A 17966-nucleotide genomic window follows, 5' to 3' on the forward strand; every position below is an offset into this window, starting at 1 on the left:
CTGCGCAGCACTATAATTTATAGGGTGCCACCTGTTCTTGTGCCGATGCATGGTGTAATTGCCATAGCTGTATTTCTTATCAGTCTCTCTGGACAGATCTTTTTTGCAGATGAGACAGGTAACGTAGCAGGCATTTACTTTTTTTTGGCCCCGGGGAAATGTGAAAAATTGCCAGATGTAATTTTCTTTCACATGGGACCTCCTCGGCTCTTCAGGCAAAAACTCGCTCGTCCCTTGCTCCTCTTCCTCTTCTTCTTCTTCTTCCTCCTCTTGCTGATGGAAAACCTGAGGAGGTGGTCCTCTCTTCCTAGGCGGTGGTGGTGGTGGTGGGGGTGCACCAGCTGCAGCTACTAATGAAGCCATTTCTTAAGAATCAAAATAGGTCTTCCTCTCACAAAGTTGAAAGTCAGAGTGAGAAAAAAGGTGGGGCCTTTCATCATTTGGGGAAAAAAATGTTCTAAACCAATGAAAAGTGTTATTTTTAGGTCAAATGACCTAGCCTTACATCATTAGGAAACCAAAAGTAAAATGAACCAATGAAAAGTTTTATGAACAAGTCACATGACCTGTTATGCTTACGTTACGCGTCCCGCTACGCACCCGGAGCGCTTCCGGGGCGCTGCGCTTCGCGCCTCGGTTCGCGCTCCGGACCACTTCCGGGTGCGCTAACGCGGCGCGTCATAAAACGCATTACGAGGCAATGCGATACGTCGCGTTTACACGACGCATCACGATGTTGTTTTCTTGCACGGCAGTTGCGCTAACGGAACGTTTCCCGGTTCGCGGACCGGGTCGCGGCACCAAATTGAGCTAACGGGAAGCTACCCGGTGTGCGGACCGGTAGCGAAACAAAACAAAAAAAATTTGAAAAATATATAAATAAAAAAATTATATTACAAACATATAAAATATATTTTTGCATTAAAATAAGAATACATTTTACAGCTTTTGATATTTGTTATTAAAAAACCATTGAAATTCACTGAAAAAACCATAGGTTATAGACCATGTATAGTTAGGAATTAGCATTTACAAAACCTTAAAAATTCACTGAAAAAACCATAGGTTATAGACCATATATAGTTAGGGATTAGCATTTACAAAACATTATTTTACTCGCACAAAACCATTGAAATTCGCATATATAGTTAGTTGCACTAACTATATATCGCGCACCCGCAATCCACTGCTGATGATGTTACATATTACATCATTCATGACATGGTCAGTGACATCACTGATGACATCACTGATGACATCTCAAATGACATCACTGATGACATCTCAAATGACATCACTGATGACATCACTGATGACAACATCCAGTGACTGTATGTTTCTGTAAAGTTAAAATATGTCTTACATATTGAAGAATGAGTGGATGTATAAGTGTCTGGATGAAGGATTTAGTAGGTGCGTGACTGAACTGTATGAGTGAGTTATTAAATGTGTCTCACTGAGTGCATGGGTTAGTGACTAAACTGTCTTAATTTGTGCATTATTATGTATGTTGTTCTGTAAACTGCTGCATGTGTTAATCAGTAGCTTTATGAGTAACTATATGGGTTATTGATTGGTTGCCCAAGTATTTGTATGGGAGACTGAGTATGTGTGTGAGTGGCTGGGAGGTGTATGACTCTGTGCATAGATGTGTGAGCAGTTGATTCACTAGATGTATGGGTTCAAAAGTGCATGTGGAAACAGCTGCATGGGCAGTTGTCTGTGTGCATGAGTGTATTGGTGAGTGAATGGATATCTCAGTGCTACATGTCAAAGTAAGTACATATGTAAAACACAGTACATGTGAGAGTTGACATATATAAATAACTGTGCATAAGAGCCAGTGAATGTGTGAGTGGCTGTATGGATCATTGTGAACTTGTATCAGGGATTGTATAAGAGAGTAAATATGTGTTAGAATATGTTTGAATTAATAAGGTGTGTATAAATGTATAGTTGAGGAAATGGAGGAGTGATTGATTCTTTGCATGACTGACTAGATGTATGAGTAACTCCATGGATGAGTGACAATCTGTGAGTGTCTGTTTACACTGATTGTATCTAAGGTTATATTAGAGTCTGAAGAGGTTCATCGTATTATCACATGAATGATATTATCAGTGATGTGATCAGTAATGTCAAATGAGATGTCATCAGTATTGTCATCAGTGATTTCACTGACCATGTCATGAATGATGTAATATGTGACATCATCAGCAGTGGATTGCGGGTGCGCGATATATAGTTAGTGCAACTAACTATATATGCGAATTTCAATGGTTTTGTGCGAGTAAAATAATGTTTTGTAAATGCTAATCCCTAACTATGGGGCCGATCAGGATCGCGGACGGACTTGCGTCCGTCCGCGACCCCAGAGCAGGAGGGAACCTCCGCATGGCATGCGGAGTTCCCTCCTGTGCAATTAGGATGTGACCGCCACCCTGGCGGTCACATCCTCTATTTTTAACATTGCGGCGGGTGCAGCTTCAAGCTGCACCCGCGGCAATGTTAAAAATGCACGCATTGCTTTTGCATGCAGAAAGAGGCAGGCACCGTGCGGTGCCTGCCGCTTTCTGCATGCAAATGCAGGGGGGTACCATAGGTACCCCCCATGTGCACCCCCCACCCCCCCCTTCACCTAGGGGGCCCGCAACGGGCCCCCGCAGTGAAGTTCCGTATGCTTTTCCACGGCGGGAAACGCGCCGCGGAAAAGCATAATTCACTGCCCATCCTAATATGGTGGACGGTGTCTGAGAGACACCGTCACCATATTAGAGCTTTTCCGCCGCGGTTGTAAGCCAACCGCGGCGGAAAAGCTGCGGACGGAAACCAGGACCCACCAGCCATCCTAATGTGGCGGTGGGTCCTTGGTCAGTCCGCTGCGGTTTTTCCGCATCCTCGGGGCCGGCGGTGGCTTCCGCCGGCCCCGAGGATGCGGAAAAACCGCAATCCTGATCGGCCCCTTTATATGGTCTATAACCTATGGTTTTTTCAGTGAAAAAAAAAAAAATATATATATATATATATATATATATATTCGCTCCACAACACACCAAGATTCTTGATGAAAAACGGGACACCCAGAGCTGCAGTGTACAAAAGGTTTATTCGGCAGATGAACAAAGTTCCACGACGCGTTTCGCCATTACGGCTTGGTCACGCTCGTCTCGTGGTTTGCGATACCTTCATTTAAACAACACCCATAAGTGCACATAATGACATCACATGTAAAGGTGGCGGCCATCTTGTAGTGTGAGACTGACCATGGTTACATGACAGTAATGATTGTATTTGCCCTAGATATTGGTTATATACATGTGTTATTATCTTACACCATATACAGTAAATTATAAACATATGTGGTACCATATCAGCGCGAAGTTCACAGTTATGAACATTATTAGTTATATTCTTCGTATTGCATTTTACGGTATCGTAATTTCACGTGTATATTTTATAAATTAATGAGACCAATGTCCCAAATTAATGAGGCAAAATACAAAATTAGTTCTTAACGCATAGTGCGGTCTCGTGATAGGTCAATATCTCATGGTGTCACAGTTTGTATTCTACCAATCCCATCAATTGTGGCCGACTCGTTGTTATGGCGACCCTGTGTTGTTATCAACCATTGTAGCGTTCCAACACTTCCCCATAAGTGACGCTCCAGTGGGCAAGAATGTTCCTCTAATGTCCTCGCAGTTAAGCCCCAGTGGGCACGACGGTAATGTCAAAATTGAGGAAATAGTTCCTGACTGTAGTTATATCCATCAGATGCTAAATTCATATTATTAGAAATGTCCCTTTGGTAGAATATCAGTGCAAAGCAATAATATCAATTACATACTGTGCCGTCACCACATGATGCATAAGTTCCTGTGAATAAAATAAATTATGTTACAATTAAAATCCAGATAACCGCGGATAACAGTATCTCAGTCATATAAGTGGATTGCCAGTTCTTCCGTCACATTTAAACCTTTTGGTGTTAAACATTCGAAATCCACAATGTATTTAGACTCGAGTTTCCTAAGGGACAGTTCTTGATTACCACCCCTTACTCCCAAGTCCACACTGTCAATGACAACCAATTGCAACAATTGTTCATTCTGCATATGCATCTCTGAGAAATGTCTAGCAACAGGGTAGAGTTTATTGTTGTTGTGTATGGCTCTGAGGTGTTCTAATACCCTTTTCTTAGCAGTGTGTTTGGTACTGCCAACATACCATTTGTTGCAGGGACAAATCAGAATGTATATGCTATATGGTGTGTTACATGATAATCGTTTCCGGATTGTAAACACTCTCTTGCTGTTGGGGACCGTTAGTGTTCTGCAATCTTTGCTGAATTTGCAGGCCTTGCATTTTCTGCAACATCTAAAGCCCCCCTCATTTCTGTTAGGGGCATTTTTAGATGTCACATAATTGTGGCTAAGTTCATCTCTCAATGATTTGCCCTTCCTGAATGTTATTTGCGGATTGTCAGAGAGATATCTTGTCAAATGCATGTCTGTCTGGAGGACATGCCAGTGTTTCTGAAGACTCTTACGTATAGTATGGGCTTGTTCAGAGTAAGTGGTAATAAATCTTACTGTGTCAATTGCTTCATCGGTGGTACGGGGAATTAACAGTTCATCTCTGTTTTTCAGAGCCACGCGATCTTTTGCGTTAGTAATTACTCTAAGACTGTACCCCCTATTCAAAAATCTCTCACACATAACATTTTCTTCCTTCTGATAGGCCAACTCGTTACTGCAATTGCGTTTAGCTCGCAGTAATTCCCCATAGGGTATGCTGTTTATTAAGCTACGGGGATGGCAGCTATTAGCATTTAGAATGCTGTTGCCTGCTGTTTTTTTTCGATATAATTTGGTGTTGAGTAAGTTATTCTCAACTCCCACAATTACATCTAGAAATTCTACTTCTGTTTTACTGAAGTTACAAGTCAGGGTTAGATTTAGTTGGTTGTGATTCAGTTTGTCAATGAAGGACTGTACTGAATTTATGTCTCCACACCAAATAAAAAAGATGTCATCTATGTATCTCAGCCACAGGGCCACCTGATCGAATTCTGCCATTTCTCGGACGACCTGCTCCTCCCACCAGCCCATGAAAAGATTCGCATAGCTGGGGCGAAGCAGGTCCCCATGGCTGTGCCCTGTGACTGTCGATACAAGACTTCATCAAAATAAAAAAAATTATTAGTGAGACAAAATTCAATCATCTCCAACAGCATTGTTGAATGTTGTGAAAAAGATACAGATCTGGTTTTTAGAAAATGTTTCACAGCTTGTAAGCCCTGATGGTGTACTATGCTTGTGTACAAGCTGCTAACATCTAGTGTAGCTAGTACAAAGTCTTCTTCCCAGTGAATGCCATTTATGATTGTAAGAAAATGGGTGGTGTCTTTGGTGTATGAGGGGAGAGATACTACGTAAGGTCTTAAAAAGTAATCAATATATTTGGACGTATGTTCCAATAGTGAACCTATTGAGGACACTATTGGACGGCCCGGGGGGTTTATCGGGTCCTTGTGCAGTTTTGGGAGCAGATATAGTATCGGTATTTTGGGGTGTGCACAGTATAAATACTGGTATTCTTCTTGCTCCACTAGCCCTTTGTCTTTCCAATCACATAGCATTTCTCTGTATCTGATGTTAGAGCCCTGTAATGCATCTCTACTGCTTTTACAGTAACACTTCTCGTCCCTCAGTTGTCGATAACCCTCCTGTAAATATTTGATCTTATCCATTATCACCACATTTCCACCCTTGTCACTTTCCCTGATCACAATCGTATTATCCTGTTTCAGTTGGTCAAGGGCTACAATTTGGTCAGCAGACAGATTTTTCTTGCTTTGAGTGATTTTTTGGTATCTCATTTTGGTCAAATCTCTTACAACTCCCCTCCCAAAGACATCAATTGCATCACATTGTACATTGGGTAAGAAAACCGATTTGGGTTTAAAAGTAGATCCTGGGTTTAATCCTGTGTCAGTCCCCAATAGTTCCAGATCCGTGTTAGAAATATTAGCAGGGTCAGAGTCTAATATGTTTACCAATGCTGCATCATTCGTGTCAAGATTAAAAATGTTAGTAGAGGTACTTACAATTTCCTTAGTCTTGGGTTTCGTCGCATACCACTTTTTTAATTTTAGTTTCCTTGCAAAGAGAAATAAATCAATCCTAGTGTCAGCAAAGTTCATGTTTTTTGAAGGGCAAAATGATAATCCCAAGGCAAGAGTTTTTTCTTCTTCCTTGGTGATAGTTCTTTGCGAAAGGTTGACCACCGTCATATTCATTTCTGAATTTTTGTGCTCCTTGTTGTCATTCCCATGGGAGCTTTGTTGCCGTTGGCGCCGCCTCTTTTTTGCTTGTTTGTTGCGGCGGTTCCGCCTCTCTGCCCTCGACCTCGACCTCTTACAGGACTTCCAGTCTGGTATGTTTCGTTTCTTGTCTTGCTGATCATTTGAAACTGCAGTAAAAAATTGGGGTTTTTTGACGGCCCCTCAAGTGCATCTTGGTTGGTTTCTACTGTGGAAGCATCCGAAATATTTCCATCTGAGACATCACTTTCTATTACCTCATGACTGGCATTGGTGTTCAATGTTGTTGTTATAGCAGCTCCAGTTTTTTTGTCGAACAAGTGATCATACTTTTTTTGAAAAGTCAGAGTGCGGCCAGCTTGGTAGTCTTTATAATCTCTGATGAATTTCCTCTGTTTTTTTGCTGTAATCTCTTCCTCCAGTTTCTCCATCTTGATGGTCAGTTTTTTGAGGAACTCCTCCAGTGCATCCTTTGACATTAATTGGCTCACTTCTTCTGTTAACTTTTCTATCTCCGCCAATATTTTCACTCTGTCTTTCATAGCATATTTAACTAGGATTCGCATCATCGTAATTGAGCATGCTGCTGAGTTGTCTGTCCATTCCTGCAGCATGTCCACGTCAGGATCCTCATACGTCGGGACCGTGAAGATACGCAGCCCCCTGGGTACCCTTTTGACCTCGATATATCTTTGCAGTGACTCTGCTTCCCACCACTTGCCCAATTCTTTTTTATATAGTCTCTCCAGTGCCATTAATTTGGTTTGCAAGTTCAGCTCTGGTCCCATATTAACTGGTGCAGTGGCTCCATGGACCGTGGTGTTGGGATCCGTCAGAAAAAGTTTGTCCGCGGTTATCTTTCGACGAGCATCTAACTCACCCGCCATGTTGTTTGTCAATTCTTTTGCAGCTCTGTGCGCACTGTTGCAAACTTTTTTTTGTTGATTCCTCAGTGAGATTGCAGTGCGCTCCCTGCCTCCGGATATTGTGAGGGTTTCGTCGGTAATCCGAGGCCGTCCGTGCCTCACCGCTCCCGATGGGGCTCGTCGGCCCTTTTCCCGACTTGGAAACTCCTCGAAAACTTCAAGCGTGCGCAATTGCAGACTGGCGCCGATGTCAGTATAGCATACTGTTCGTCCGATTGAGTAATTGTCAGACCTGTCCTGGAATTAGATTCCCAGGTCGGCGTGTTGAATATCCAGTGGGTCAGCTCACTCCTTACGATTCAAATTCACTCCACCACCGCTGGTTTGGGAGAAGAGCTGGCGTGGGCGGTCCCGTTGCAGCCACCAGCTGGCTGTTCAATTCGCTCCACAACACACCAAGATTCTTGATGAAAAACGGGACACCCAGAGCTGCAGTGTACAAAAGGTTTATTCGGCAGATGAACAAAGTTCCACGACGCGTTTCGCCATTACGGCTTGGTCACGCTCGTCTCGTGGTTTGCGATACCTTCATTTAAACAACACCCATGATACGAAGAATATAACTAATAATGTTCATAACTGTGAACTTCGCGCTGATATGGTACCACATATGTTTATAATTTACTGTATATGGTGTAAGATAATAACACATGTATATAACCAATATCTAGGGCAAATACAATCATTACTGTCATGTAACCATGGTCAGTCTCACACTACAAGATGGCCGCCTCCTTTACATGTGATGTCATTATGTGCACTTATGGGTGTTGTTTAAATTAAGGTATCGCAAACCACGAGACGAGCGTGACCAAGCCGTAATGGCGAAACGCGTCGTGGAACTTTGTTCATCTGCCGAATAAACCTTTTGTACACTGCAGCTCTGGGTGTCCCATTTTTCATCAAGAATCTTGGTGTGTTGTGGAGCGAATTGAACAGCCAGCTGGTGGCTGCAACGGGACCGCCCACGCCAGCTCTTCTCCCAAACCAGCGGTGGTGGGGTGAATATATATATATATATATATATATATATATTCACTGAAAAAACCATAGGTTTCAGGCTTGTTATAGCTAGAAATTAGCATTTAAAAAACTTTTGAAATTCACTGAAAAAACCATAGGTTTCAGGCACGTCATAGTTAGAAATTAGCATTTAAAAAACCTTTGAAATTCACTGAAAAAACCATAGGTTTCAGGGGCGTTATAGTTAGTTGGACATTTCACTCATACAAAACCATAGAAATTCCCCTGTTATTGTTAGTTCAGCTAACTATAACTCGCGCACCCGCAATGCACTGCTGATGTCATCGCATATTACATCACTCATGACATGGTCAGTGACATCACTCATGACATCACTGATGACATCTCATCATCATCAAGAATCTTTATTTCAGCCGAAACTGCCATAAAAACACAGATAAAAAATACAGTACAAGCCATTAGGTAAAAAGAGAGCAACATTACAATGTGAAAAACCGGCGGTTATTCTGGTTAAAACAGCATTACAGTACATACGGCGCTCCACTTTCCCCCAGATTTCCTAAGTGGATCAGAGAGCACGTCTAAAATTATGTAATTTGATAAAAGTGCATGTACAATACATAGGGGACGCAGGCCTAACGTTGATAATGAGTCAAATTCAGTAAAGTGCATGTGCATTATGTAAACAGCCAGAGGTTGTTAAAGTGCTCCAGTATCATAAAAAAGGGAGAAAAAAAACATTCATAGAACACAGTTCACATATCCCCTCTTGTGTTCCTAAGGCGCAACACTACTCTTAGAAAGTTTACAGTACAGTGCAATGTTAAAATATCTCCAGAAAGTTTCAGGTACAGTAAAGCTACCTTGGCCTGTCTGAAACCAGCCTTTTTTAAAACTCTTTTTAAAAAATGTTTCCTTGGGGGCATGTAATATGGGCATAACAGCACGAAGTGAAGGGTGTCCTGCGGAGATCAGAGATCGCATCCGCAGGGACCCTTCTGCTCTACCGTTTTAGTTAAACCTGCAGGCACCGCTAAGCTGTGATGTAGGGAGTTCAACCTGAATTGTGTCATAAGGAAACCTATCCTGGGCACTGTGTATGAGATACAGGTACGGTTCGATGCCCAGGCAAGATTTTTTCAGTATGTGGCTTCTCACTGTGGGTTTTGTTATCTCTTGGTCTTCCCTGATAGAACCCAGTAAATTCAAAAACTCGCCTTTAACAATGGTCTTATCCTTTGCCAAGATTTTAGTGGGATGAGTAAAAAGATCCAGGTGACCCGCGGCCTAAAGAGAATTTCTAACATATTTGAACCATGGGATATTCATACCCTTGTCCCATGCCAGGCAGTCTTAAATGATGACTCTTGTCAGGGCTGCCTCTGGGTTTGACCAGATCTTAATCCAGCAGCTAACTGGTTTTAATTTTATCCTGTCCTCGATGTGGGCAACACCCAGCTTCTCATGTACAATGAAGCCCGGGGTACTTTGTGGCACTTTCAGCAGTCTTCTTAAAAGTTTATTCTCTTCGGTGTGGAGCGACTTTGTGTCTGCAAAGCCCCAGACCTCACTGCAATAGAGAACTTTGGCGGAACATATTGAATTGTAGACAATCAGGATCTGGTAAGGAGCCCAACGGCCCAGCCTATGTGCGTGATTCATAATTGCCCCCATGCTTCTGGTTAGTGAACGACATTTATCCTCTAGCAATGGTTTAAAATTAAGCCTAAAGTCAACCGATATCCCTAGGTATGATAAGTATGTATGTATGTAAATGTAAATGTATAGGCATTTATATAGCGCACTACTTACCCGGAGGGTCCCAAGGCGCTTCGACCGCTGCGAAACCCTTCCTGGCTTCCCTGAGAGATGGTCCCTTAATGGGTATCTCCAGGGTGAGACCAGGCATCCCCGGCGGTCTGGTGGGGCCGTTAGTGAAGATGAGGCAAGCTGATGCCCAGAGTTGCCGAGTGTGATCGCTGATCAGAGTGGGCACCGAGGCGAGAGAATTATCGAGTCCGCTGACCCTGGTCCAGAAACCTGCCGCGCCGGGAATCGAACCCTGGTCCCGGGCCGTCCTCTGCTCTCGGGTCTGCTGCCTCCGACTGAACTTTTTCAATACAGTGTGCCCCAATCGTGTATTTATATTTCTTTGGGGGCACCTTCCCTACCTCCATTATGTAGGATTTGGCTAGGTTTGCTGACAAATCCAGGCTCTCCATGAAGTGGATAAAACGTCTAACAAAGTTTGTAGGCCACGCGGGGTTCGGGCCGGATGTACCGCATCATCTGCATAGAGCAGACCCTGAACCCCCCTGTGACCTATCTTAGGTGAGTCCACTCCCAGCCCAGCCAGTGCTTTCTCTAAGCTGTTAATATAGAGGGTGAATAAAAAAATGTGCTAAAATACAGCCCTGTCTAACTCCCCTCGTACAGGGAAACTGGTCTGTCAGACTGCCCTCCTCATTGTACCTAACCTGGGCATGGGTATTCATGTGTAGAGATCTCAAAATATTTACTAGGTCCTGATCCACTCCCAATCCCTCCATAATTTCCCACAGTTTGTTCCTGTTTACCCGATTGAATGCATCTGTGAGGTCCATGAACGCCAAGTACACAGTTCCTTGGCTCGCTATGGTCTACTTGGCGGTCAGGGGATACAGGTTGAGAAATTGGTCCGTTGTAGACCGGCCGGCCCTGAAACCATACTGTGTGTCCGTTATGACCTTGTGTTCTTCTGACCAATCTAATAGACGGTAAGTATAACCCTGCCGAGAACTTTCACGGACATCTCTATCAAGGAAATGGGCCTGTAACAGGACGGGCTCTCCCTGTTACCTTTTTCAAAGATTCGTACAATTATGGCTGTTGACCAAGATTCATGCATGCCCGTGCACACTGCAGCGTTTATAACCCTACTTAAAATCAGGGCCCACAACTCTGCATACGTTAGGAACAAGTCCGGGGGGACACCATTTGGACCCAGCACTTTGTTTCTGGTCAGTTCTTTTATGCCTGCCTTAATCACATTAAGAGAGAAAATTGTGCGTTCCCCCCTTCCTGGCCCTTCATTGGTCACAAGGCAATCTTCCTGGGGGCTAAGATTATATAGACCTTTAAAGTGCTCATGCCAGGTCTCCGCCAGGATGTGGTTTACAATCTTGGATTTATCCCTGTCTTAGAAGCAAGGGTCATTTATGATTTTCCAAAATGCCGTCATATTTTTAGTATCTACTGCTTCCCTCAGGTTCTCCCACGCCTGCTGTTGCATCAAAGATTTGCGGTGCTTAACCGCATCTTTGTATAAGCCTCAACACGTCTTAACCCTGGTTTTATCCCTCTGGCAGGATTTCAAAGCCATTTTCAGCTCTCTCAGAGCCTTAGAACAAGCCTGGTTGAACCACCGATGTTCCCTTGGTTCTTTTTTTCCAGACTTGACCCTGAGGAGTCTATCAATGTACAGTGTTGCCCCTTCATAGGCCTTAACCAGCTCAAACCCTGTCACTTCAAGATTCAAGCACCTCCCTATATGATGGTCTTTGTCTGCCATTAGTGCTTTATAAAAGGCATCAACATCAATTTTGGACCATCTCAGCCTTCTGCTTTGATCAGTCGCCATTAGCTTCCCTTTCGACCTCTTTTGTCATGGGTGTTGGTGGTGTTTGGGTCCCTCAGGACGATAACTATGTGATTGTGGTCACAAAATGCACTAGATTGTATTTCGAACCCCAAAAGCTCCTGCTTCATTATGTGAGATACAAAAATCAATGACTGAATCACAGCCTCTTCCTTAAAAAGTTGGGTTTATCCGCCCTTCAACATCTCCATTTATTAAATCCATGGTGTGTTAGAGATCATGCCTTTCCAGCACCTATTGAGCTCTTTTCCCTCTGAAGTGTGTTCTAAATGGGGGCCCTCTTCCAATGGACAGGAGTACCAGACACCCTGTGTATTTTTCACATTTGGGCAAAGGTGACAATTAAAATCGCCTGCGAGCACCCATTCATACTTGCGTCCCTCTTGATCAGTCGCTCGCTCCAGCCGTTTACCCAATTCTCTAAAATTTATGAGTGGTGACCCTGGAACTATAGCATTATAAAGGTTCACGAATAATATGTTCTGGCCCCTCATATGTAGTTTTAGCCCTTATACAACATCATAGTTCCAGCTCAAGTCTACCCATTTCCCTTTCAGCCCGCCCTTAGCTCTTCCTAACCGCCCTTTCCTTGCCGGGACAAAGAACATCTTAAAGCCTTCAAGAACTCGCTGGTCTCTATTCCATTCCCATGTTTCTTGTAAACATATGACCTGGAACTTTTTTATATAAGCCACCCATTCATAATTTTTTTATTTTGCTGACAGCCCCGCTACGTTCCATGATAACATTTTTATAGTGCCTTGGGTCATGGTGCTTGTACTCGGCAATGTCTGACCGCCGCGGATAGTCAAATGGGCTCCTACAGTCTGTCCTTTGTCCTCTTTAGGACAGCTAACCATATCACTTTCCATGGGAGCGGGTGTTTGTGTGCATTCTGGGGATACTGGGAGGCCTCCACTAGAATATATGAGTGGAGCAATCGCTCCGGCGGGAGCGTCGCCTCGGCGAGAGCTCCGTTCATGTCAATCAATGTCTTCCAGTCCCCGGCTATTTGCCAGAGGAGCAATACGATTTTTTGTAAGGGTTAAGGGCCCCTTACCAATCACCCCACTATACGTCTGCCTGTCGACCTCTCTTCGGGAACTTGTCCATGGGTCCCTATAAAAGAAACCCATCGGTAACATTTGGATGAATTAGTCATTCTCCCCCCTGAGGCCACCCCGGGGATAGGCAAGGAGGTCCTCTACCAGCCCTGGTGATCTAATTGATTAATTTTGTGGTGTCGGGCTCTACAATAAGCAGAGGTAAGCCCATCCGCGGATCTTCCCTAGCATGCAGCCATCTTGCCTCACCCAATCAACACCTCCAAGATAGCTTTTCTAGTTCTGCCTTATAAGTATGATAGCCTATAATAGGCCAACACCCCACTAGTAATTTATTTCAGAAAGGTCTTCTAAACACTGAGAAAGGAGTAATTTTCCCCAATAATGGTTGCACAGATTTTCAGCTGTCATCTCTATACCTACATGAAACACCAATGTACAATTCGTATGCTTGCCACAATTAAATCTCGTGTGTTTTACCAGGACTTGTGTTCTGCTGTTTAAATCAATTGTGGACACAATAAATGAGACATTTGAAGGTACTAAAAGTTGCTTTGTAGCCTGTATCATACCTGACATGAATCCTTCTCCCCCTCCATCACGCCTGCGCACAGCATCCCATCTGAAATGACATCTTCAGGGAACGCGGCAGCGCAGACTTCTTTCAAAATTACGGTCACATCCAAGCACTGTAGGATAGCAGGGTAAGTTTCTAAATGCAAACAAGTAGGACATTTAATTTACATTGAGGTATTGCAACATCAGGCAGGCTAAATGTACACAATTTGTAAACAGTAATAGTGTCTGGGGATGTTTGAAAGTGGTGGGTAGTAAATATTCGCTCTCATCTACACGAGAACCTAGGCCCACCATGTTTTGTTATATTGTGTGTATTTGTAAAGCACACGATCACCCACAACGGCATCCTGGCAATGATGTATGCGTGTACCTAGCCCTTCCTATTGTATTTTGGTTAATTTAAAAGCCAGGGGCCTCATTTATGAAAAGTGACGCATCGCTGCGTGAGAGCAGCGATGCGTCACTTCACGGTGCGCACTCCTTGTGACATACCTGATGCGTCATATTTAATGTATGACGCATCATGTCGCAAGGAGTTACAGATACGTCAGTATTTCTGACGTATCTGTAAGCGCAAAAGTGACGCATTGCTGGAGTGTGTCGCAAAAGTGACGCAACTCCAGCAATGCGTCCTTTCACATGGGGAAAGCCCCATGTGAAAGGGCTTGCGTCAGTCTTACGCCTGCTGTGAGGCAGGCGCAAGATTTTGACGCAACAGCGTCCTAAAAGTGACGCAGTGAAATCTCATAGATTTCACTGCGTTACTATTACGAGGCTTTTTGTGGGGGAACGCCCCCTCTGCATATATTATACCTGACGCAGGTATAATGTGGCGCAGGGGTTTAAAAAGTGACGCATCTACCTAGATGCGTCACTTTTTAAATATGGCGCAACAAGGCGCATTTTTTACACCGCTGGTGCGTCACAAAAAGTGACGCACCGGCGGCGCAAAACTGACGCAAGGCCTTCATAAATAAGGCCCCAGGTTTTCAGCTTCAGCGGGAGGATCTAATGCAAAGTGGAGGGCAGTGGCAGGCTTTAGGGAAGATGAAAGAAAAAGCCCATCCACCGGATGTATGCGTTGAAAGCCTGCGATTAGAGATAATGCGGAGAAGAAGTGCTTGGGTAGTCTGGGTAGGAAGAATTGTGACTGTTTAGGAATGGTATGTCCATGGTGGTTCATCACGGCCCCTAAGCCCATGAAACAAAGAGGAGATTAGGGGCCGTGTTTGAAGTTTAGCAGGTGAACTAGAGCGTCACACACATGACAGATATACAATCCGCCTTATTACAAGTCCCATGACATATATTGCACTTGTCATGAGGAGGACGAGATATCCGTCATTTGTGTGACTAAGTAACCCGTCCACCAAACTCTAATCCGAGTAGCGAATTTATTCAAATATAGATAGGGAATTCAAAAGACTTGCAAGGAGGTGTGATTGGTTGTATGTTTTATTCATCATATATGACCTACCTGCAGGGCTGGTAACAGTTCCCCATCCAGACACAACACAAGTAGTTCCTGTGGGTGGGCAGGTGCTGGCTAATGGGATCGCCTGTACATATTCATTGTAGACAGCAGGAGTTGCTAGTTTGACCATCATGATGTCGTTTTCTAAGGTATATTTACTGAAGTCACGGTGCGCGCACGTTTCTACCGCATACGTGAACTGTTCAGTCTCCTCGTATTCCATAATGTTATGGTCACCTAAAACGATCTGCAGGCCACTACATAAAAAAAACAAAGTCCGTGTTTACTATGGTAACTATATCAACATTCGCAACATAAATTGTCTTCCAAACAAACTATAGTATACAAGTCGGATGAATAGCAAAGGAAATTACCTATTTACCCGGTGGCTAGGTAAATAGCTTTATCTTTCATTTTGAAGGCTGTACTGTGGTTCGATGTGATTATTCATTAGGAGCACTCCTCATTTGACACGTCAAAGACCTATTAGTAGTTCTCAGTCCTAGTCGCCCCACCAATCATTTTGCTCTTTACTGTATTTTCTTGAAGAACACAGAAAACACGTTACTTCAACGAGTTCCTCACCACATTTGAGCCTGTTCCAATTAATGAACAGCTGTAACTGAACTTGGTGCAGAACAATACATGTAGATTTTCATTATTATTATTATTATTATTATTACATTTTATAAAGCGCGTAGTCACGCGTGAGTATCCCAGCGTTAAGATCCACACATCTGAAGGTCAGTGGGGCAAGGGGGGGGAGTCAAATTAGGGAAAGAGGTGCGTTTTCAACCGCTTCCTGAATCGGAGATAGTCTGGTTCTGTTCTAGGGTCGCGGGGTAACGAGTTCCAAAGGCAGGCAGTGTGGACAGAGAAGCGCCTCCCACCCGTACGCGCCTTCTTAACTCTAGGGATGGTGATAAGATATTCCTGATCGGATCGTAAGGATCTTGGGGCTTTGTAGGGTTTGATAAATTTTCTTAAAATAGGGGGGCCTTTGTGTTGTAGAAGTCTGTGAGCCAGACATAGGGCCTTGAACTTCACTCGCTCTCTCACTGGGAGCCAGTGGAGGAGCTTCAGGGCTGGTTTGGCTGAAGCTCTGGCAGGGGTATTGGTGAGGATCCGGGCCGCGGAATTCTGGATCCTTTGTAATTTGTTCAAGGTTGCCTCAGGGGCGCCTAGGTAGATGGTGTTACTGTAATCCAACCTTGATAAAATAAGGCCTTGGATTAACAGTTTTTGGGAGGTAAGAGGAAGTAGAGGCAGAATCTTCCTGATCGACTTAAAGAGTCCAAAGCACGTCCCAGCAACTTTTTTGGCTTGTGTCTTGAAAGACAGATCTTTTTCGAGCCAAATACCCAGGCTTTTAATCTCGGACTTCGGGTCAGGAGGTTCACCCAGGCAGGGGGGCCAGATGTTCTGTGAAAGGGACAGCCCCTTCTGGCCAAGGAGGAGAATGTCTGTCTTTGAACCGTTAAGTTTCAAAGATGAGCTGTTCATCCATCCTTGTATTTGCGTCAGACAGTTGTATAAGTCCGCTGGTTCTTGACTTGGGTGAGATAAGGACACCACTAATTGAGTGTCATCAGCGTAGCTGACGATACTCACTCCGAACGGGTTGACAACCTCCTCCAATGGGGACATGTTCCCGGGGGGCGGTAGATCAGCAGCCCTGAGAGGGAGTGTGCCGGGGATGTTTGAAGAGCGAAGTGGCAGCTTTCACAGTCTTCAATGTTGGCATTACTGGTTCTACAGGCAAGGTGTTCTCTGTGGATGATCGCAAGGCCACCTCCTCTGCCCCGAGGTCTATGAAGAGTTTGAATGAGGTATCCTGGGGGTAGGGCGTTGACAATATCAGAATCTGACCAAACAGAGAGCCAGGTTTCTGTAAGAAACAGCACGTCCAAACCTTGGTCCTGTATCAGCAGGTTAGTTTCATGAGCATGCTTAGGGAGGGACCGACAAATAAGAAGGCCCACCTGTAGTCCAGGATTGCCAGTGGTCATAGCGTCTGGGTTACAACGTTCACAGTTGATATAAGGTTTACCTTCTACGTAGATGTAGCGACACTCCTGATTTTTTTCCGGGTGGAGAGCCCGGAGCATGTCACTTGTGTATACCAAACGGTCTTTTGGTGAAACGGGCAGAGTCCCTGGGCCTGGGTCTGGCTGGGCCCGGACGGGCCCAGACGGGCTTGCCTTAGGCGCGCCTTCGGCATGCTGACGGCGCGCCCGCTGCGCCCGTCCGCTGCGCGTACGTGAAGTGCACATTTTTTTATAGGCGGTGGGGGCGTGGCCTCGAGCGAGTGGGCATGGCCACAAGACCGGCTCACTCGTTGATGGCGGAAATGAACTAGGCGATCCCGCTGCAGCGTTTAGCTCTGCTGCGCGGCTGTGGAAAGGTAGGAGTAATGCCCCAATCAGAGTTCAGTCAAGGGAGGGAGGTGGGTTTTTAAAAACAATTCAAACACACAATTTGTTAAAATACAAAGCGCAACTTTATCATCTAAGTGCTCCCGGCTGTGCCTCAGGAGTAAGATCTAACCGGAGCTCGCATTCAGCTCGGTTTATGTAGGCGGAGGGGGCGTGGCCTCGAGCGAGTGGGCGTGGCCACAAGACCGGCTCACTCGCTGATGGCGGAAATGACTTAGGCGATCCCGCTGCAGTGTTTAGCTCTGCTGCGCGGCTGTGGAAAGGTAGGAGTAATGCCCCAATCAGATTTCAGTCAAGGGAGGGAGGTGGGTTTTTAGAAACAATTCAAACACACAATTTGTTAAAATACAAAGCACAACTTTATCGTCTAATTGCTCCCGGCTGTGCCTCAGGAGTAAGATCTAATTATATATATATATTTAACTCATTTTATACAGCCCATCGGGATTACCTTATGGTTCCTTTAAAGGAACTAGGAAAATTAACTAGGAAAGGAAGGACTACATGATACAATAAAAGAGATCTATATTGTAATGCAATGC

At 44.5% G+C, this 17966-nt stretch overlaps 1 protein-coding gene across 1 annotated transcript in view; it reads right to left on the minus strand.

Annotated features, from left to right (window-relative positions):
- Positions 1–17966, minus strand: part of LOC147701383 (trypsin-3-like) — a 349865-nt gene that overhangs the window by 74807 nt on the left and 257092 nt on the right. The window contains exons 3-4 of the mRNA XM_086930073.1: positions 14993–15246; positions 13509–13648 (exon numbers count right to left, since the gene is read on the minus strand). Of these exons, the coding sequence (XP_086786199.1) occupies positions 13509–13648; positions 14993–15246 (394 nt within the window). The remainder of the gene's footprint in view (positions 1–13508; positions 13649–14992; positions 15247–17966) is intronic.

Source organism: Lissotriton vulgaris, chromosome 7, assembly GCF_964263255.1.
Source record: "Lissotriton vulgaris chromosome 7, aLisVul1.2, whole genome shotgun sequence".
NCBI classification, from domain to species: domain Eukaryota; kingdom Metazoa; phylum Chordata; class Amphibia; order Caudata; family Salamandridae; genus Lissotriton; species Lissotriton vulgaris.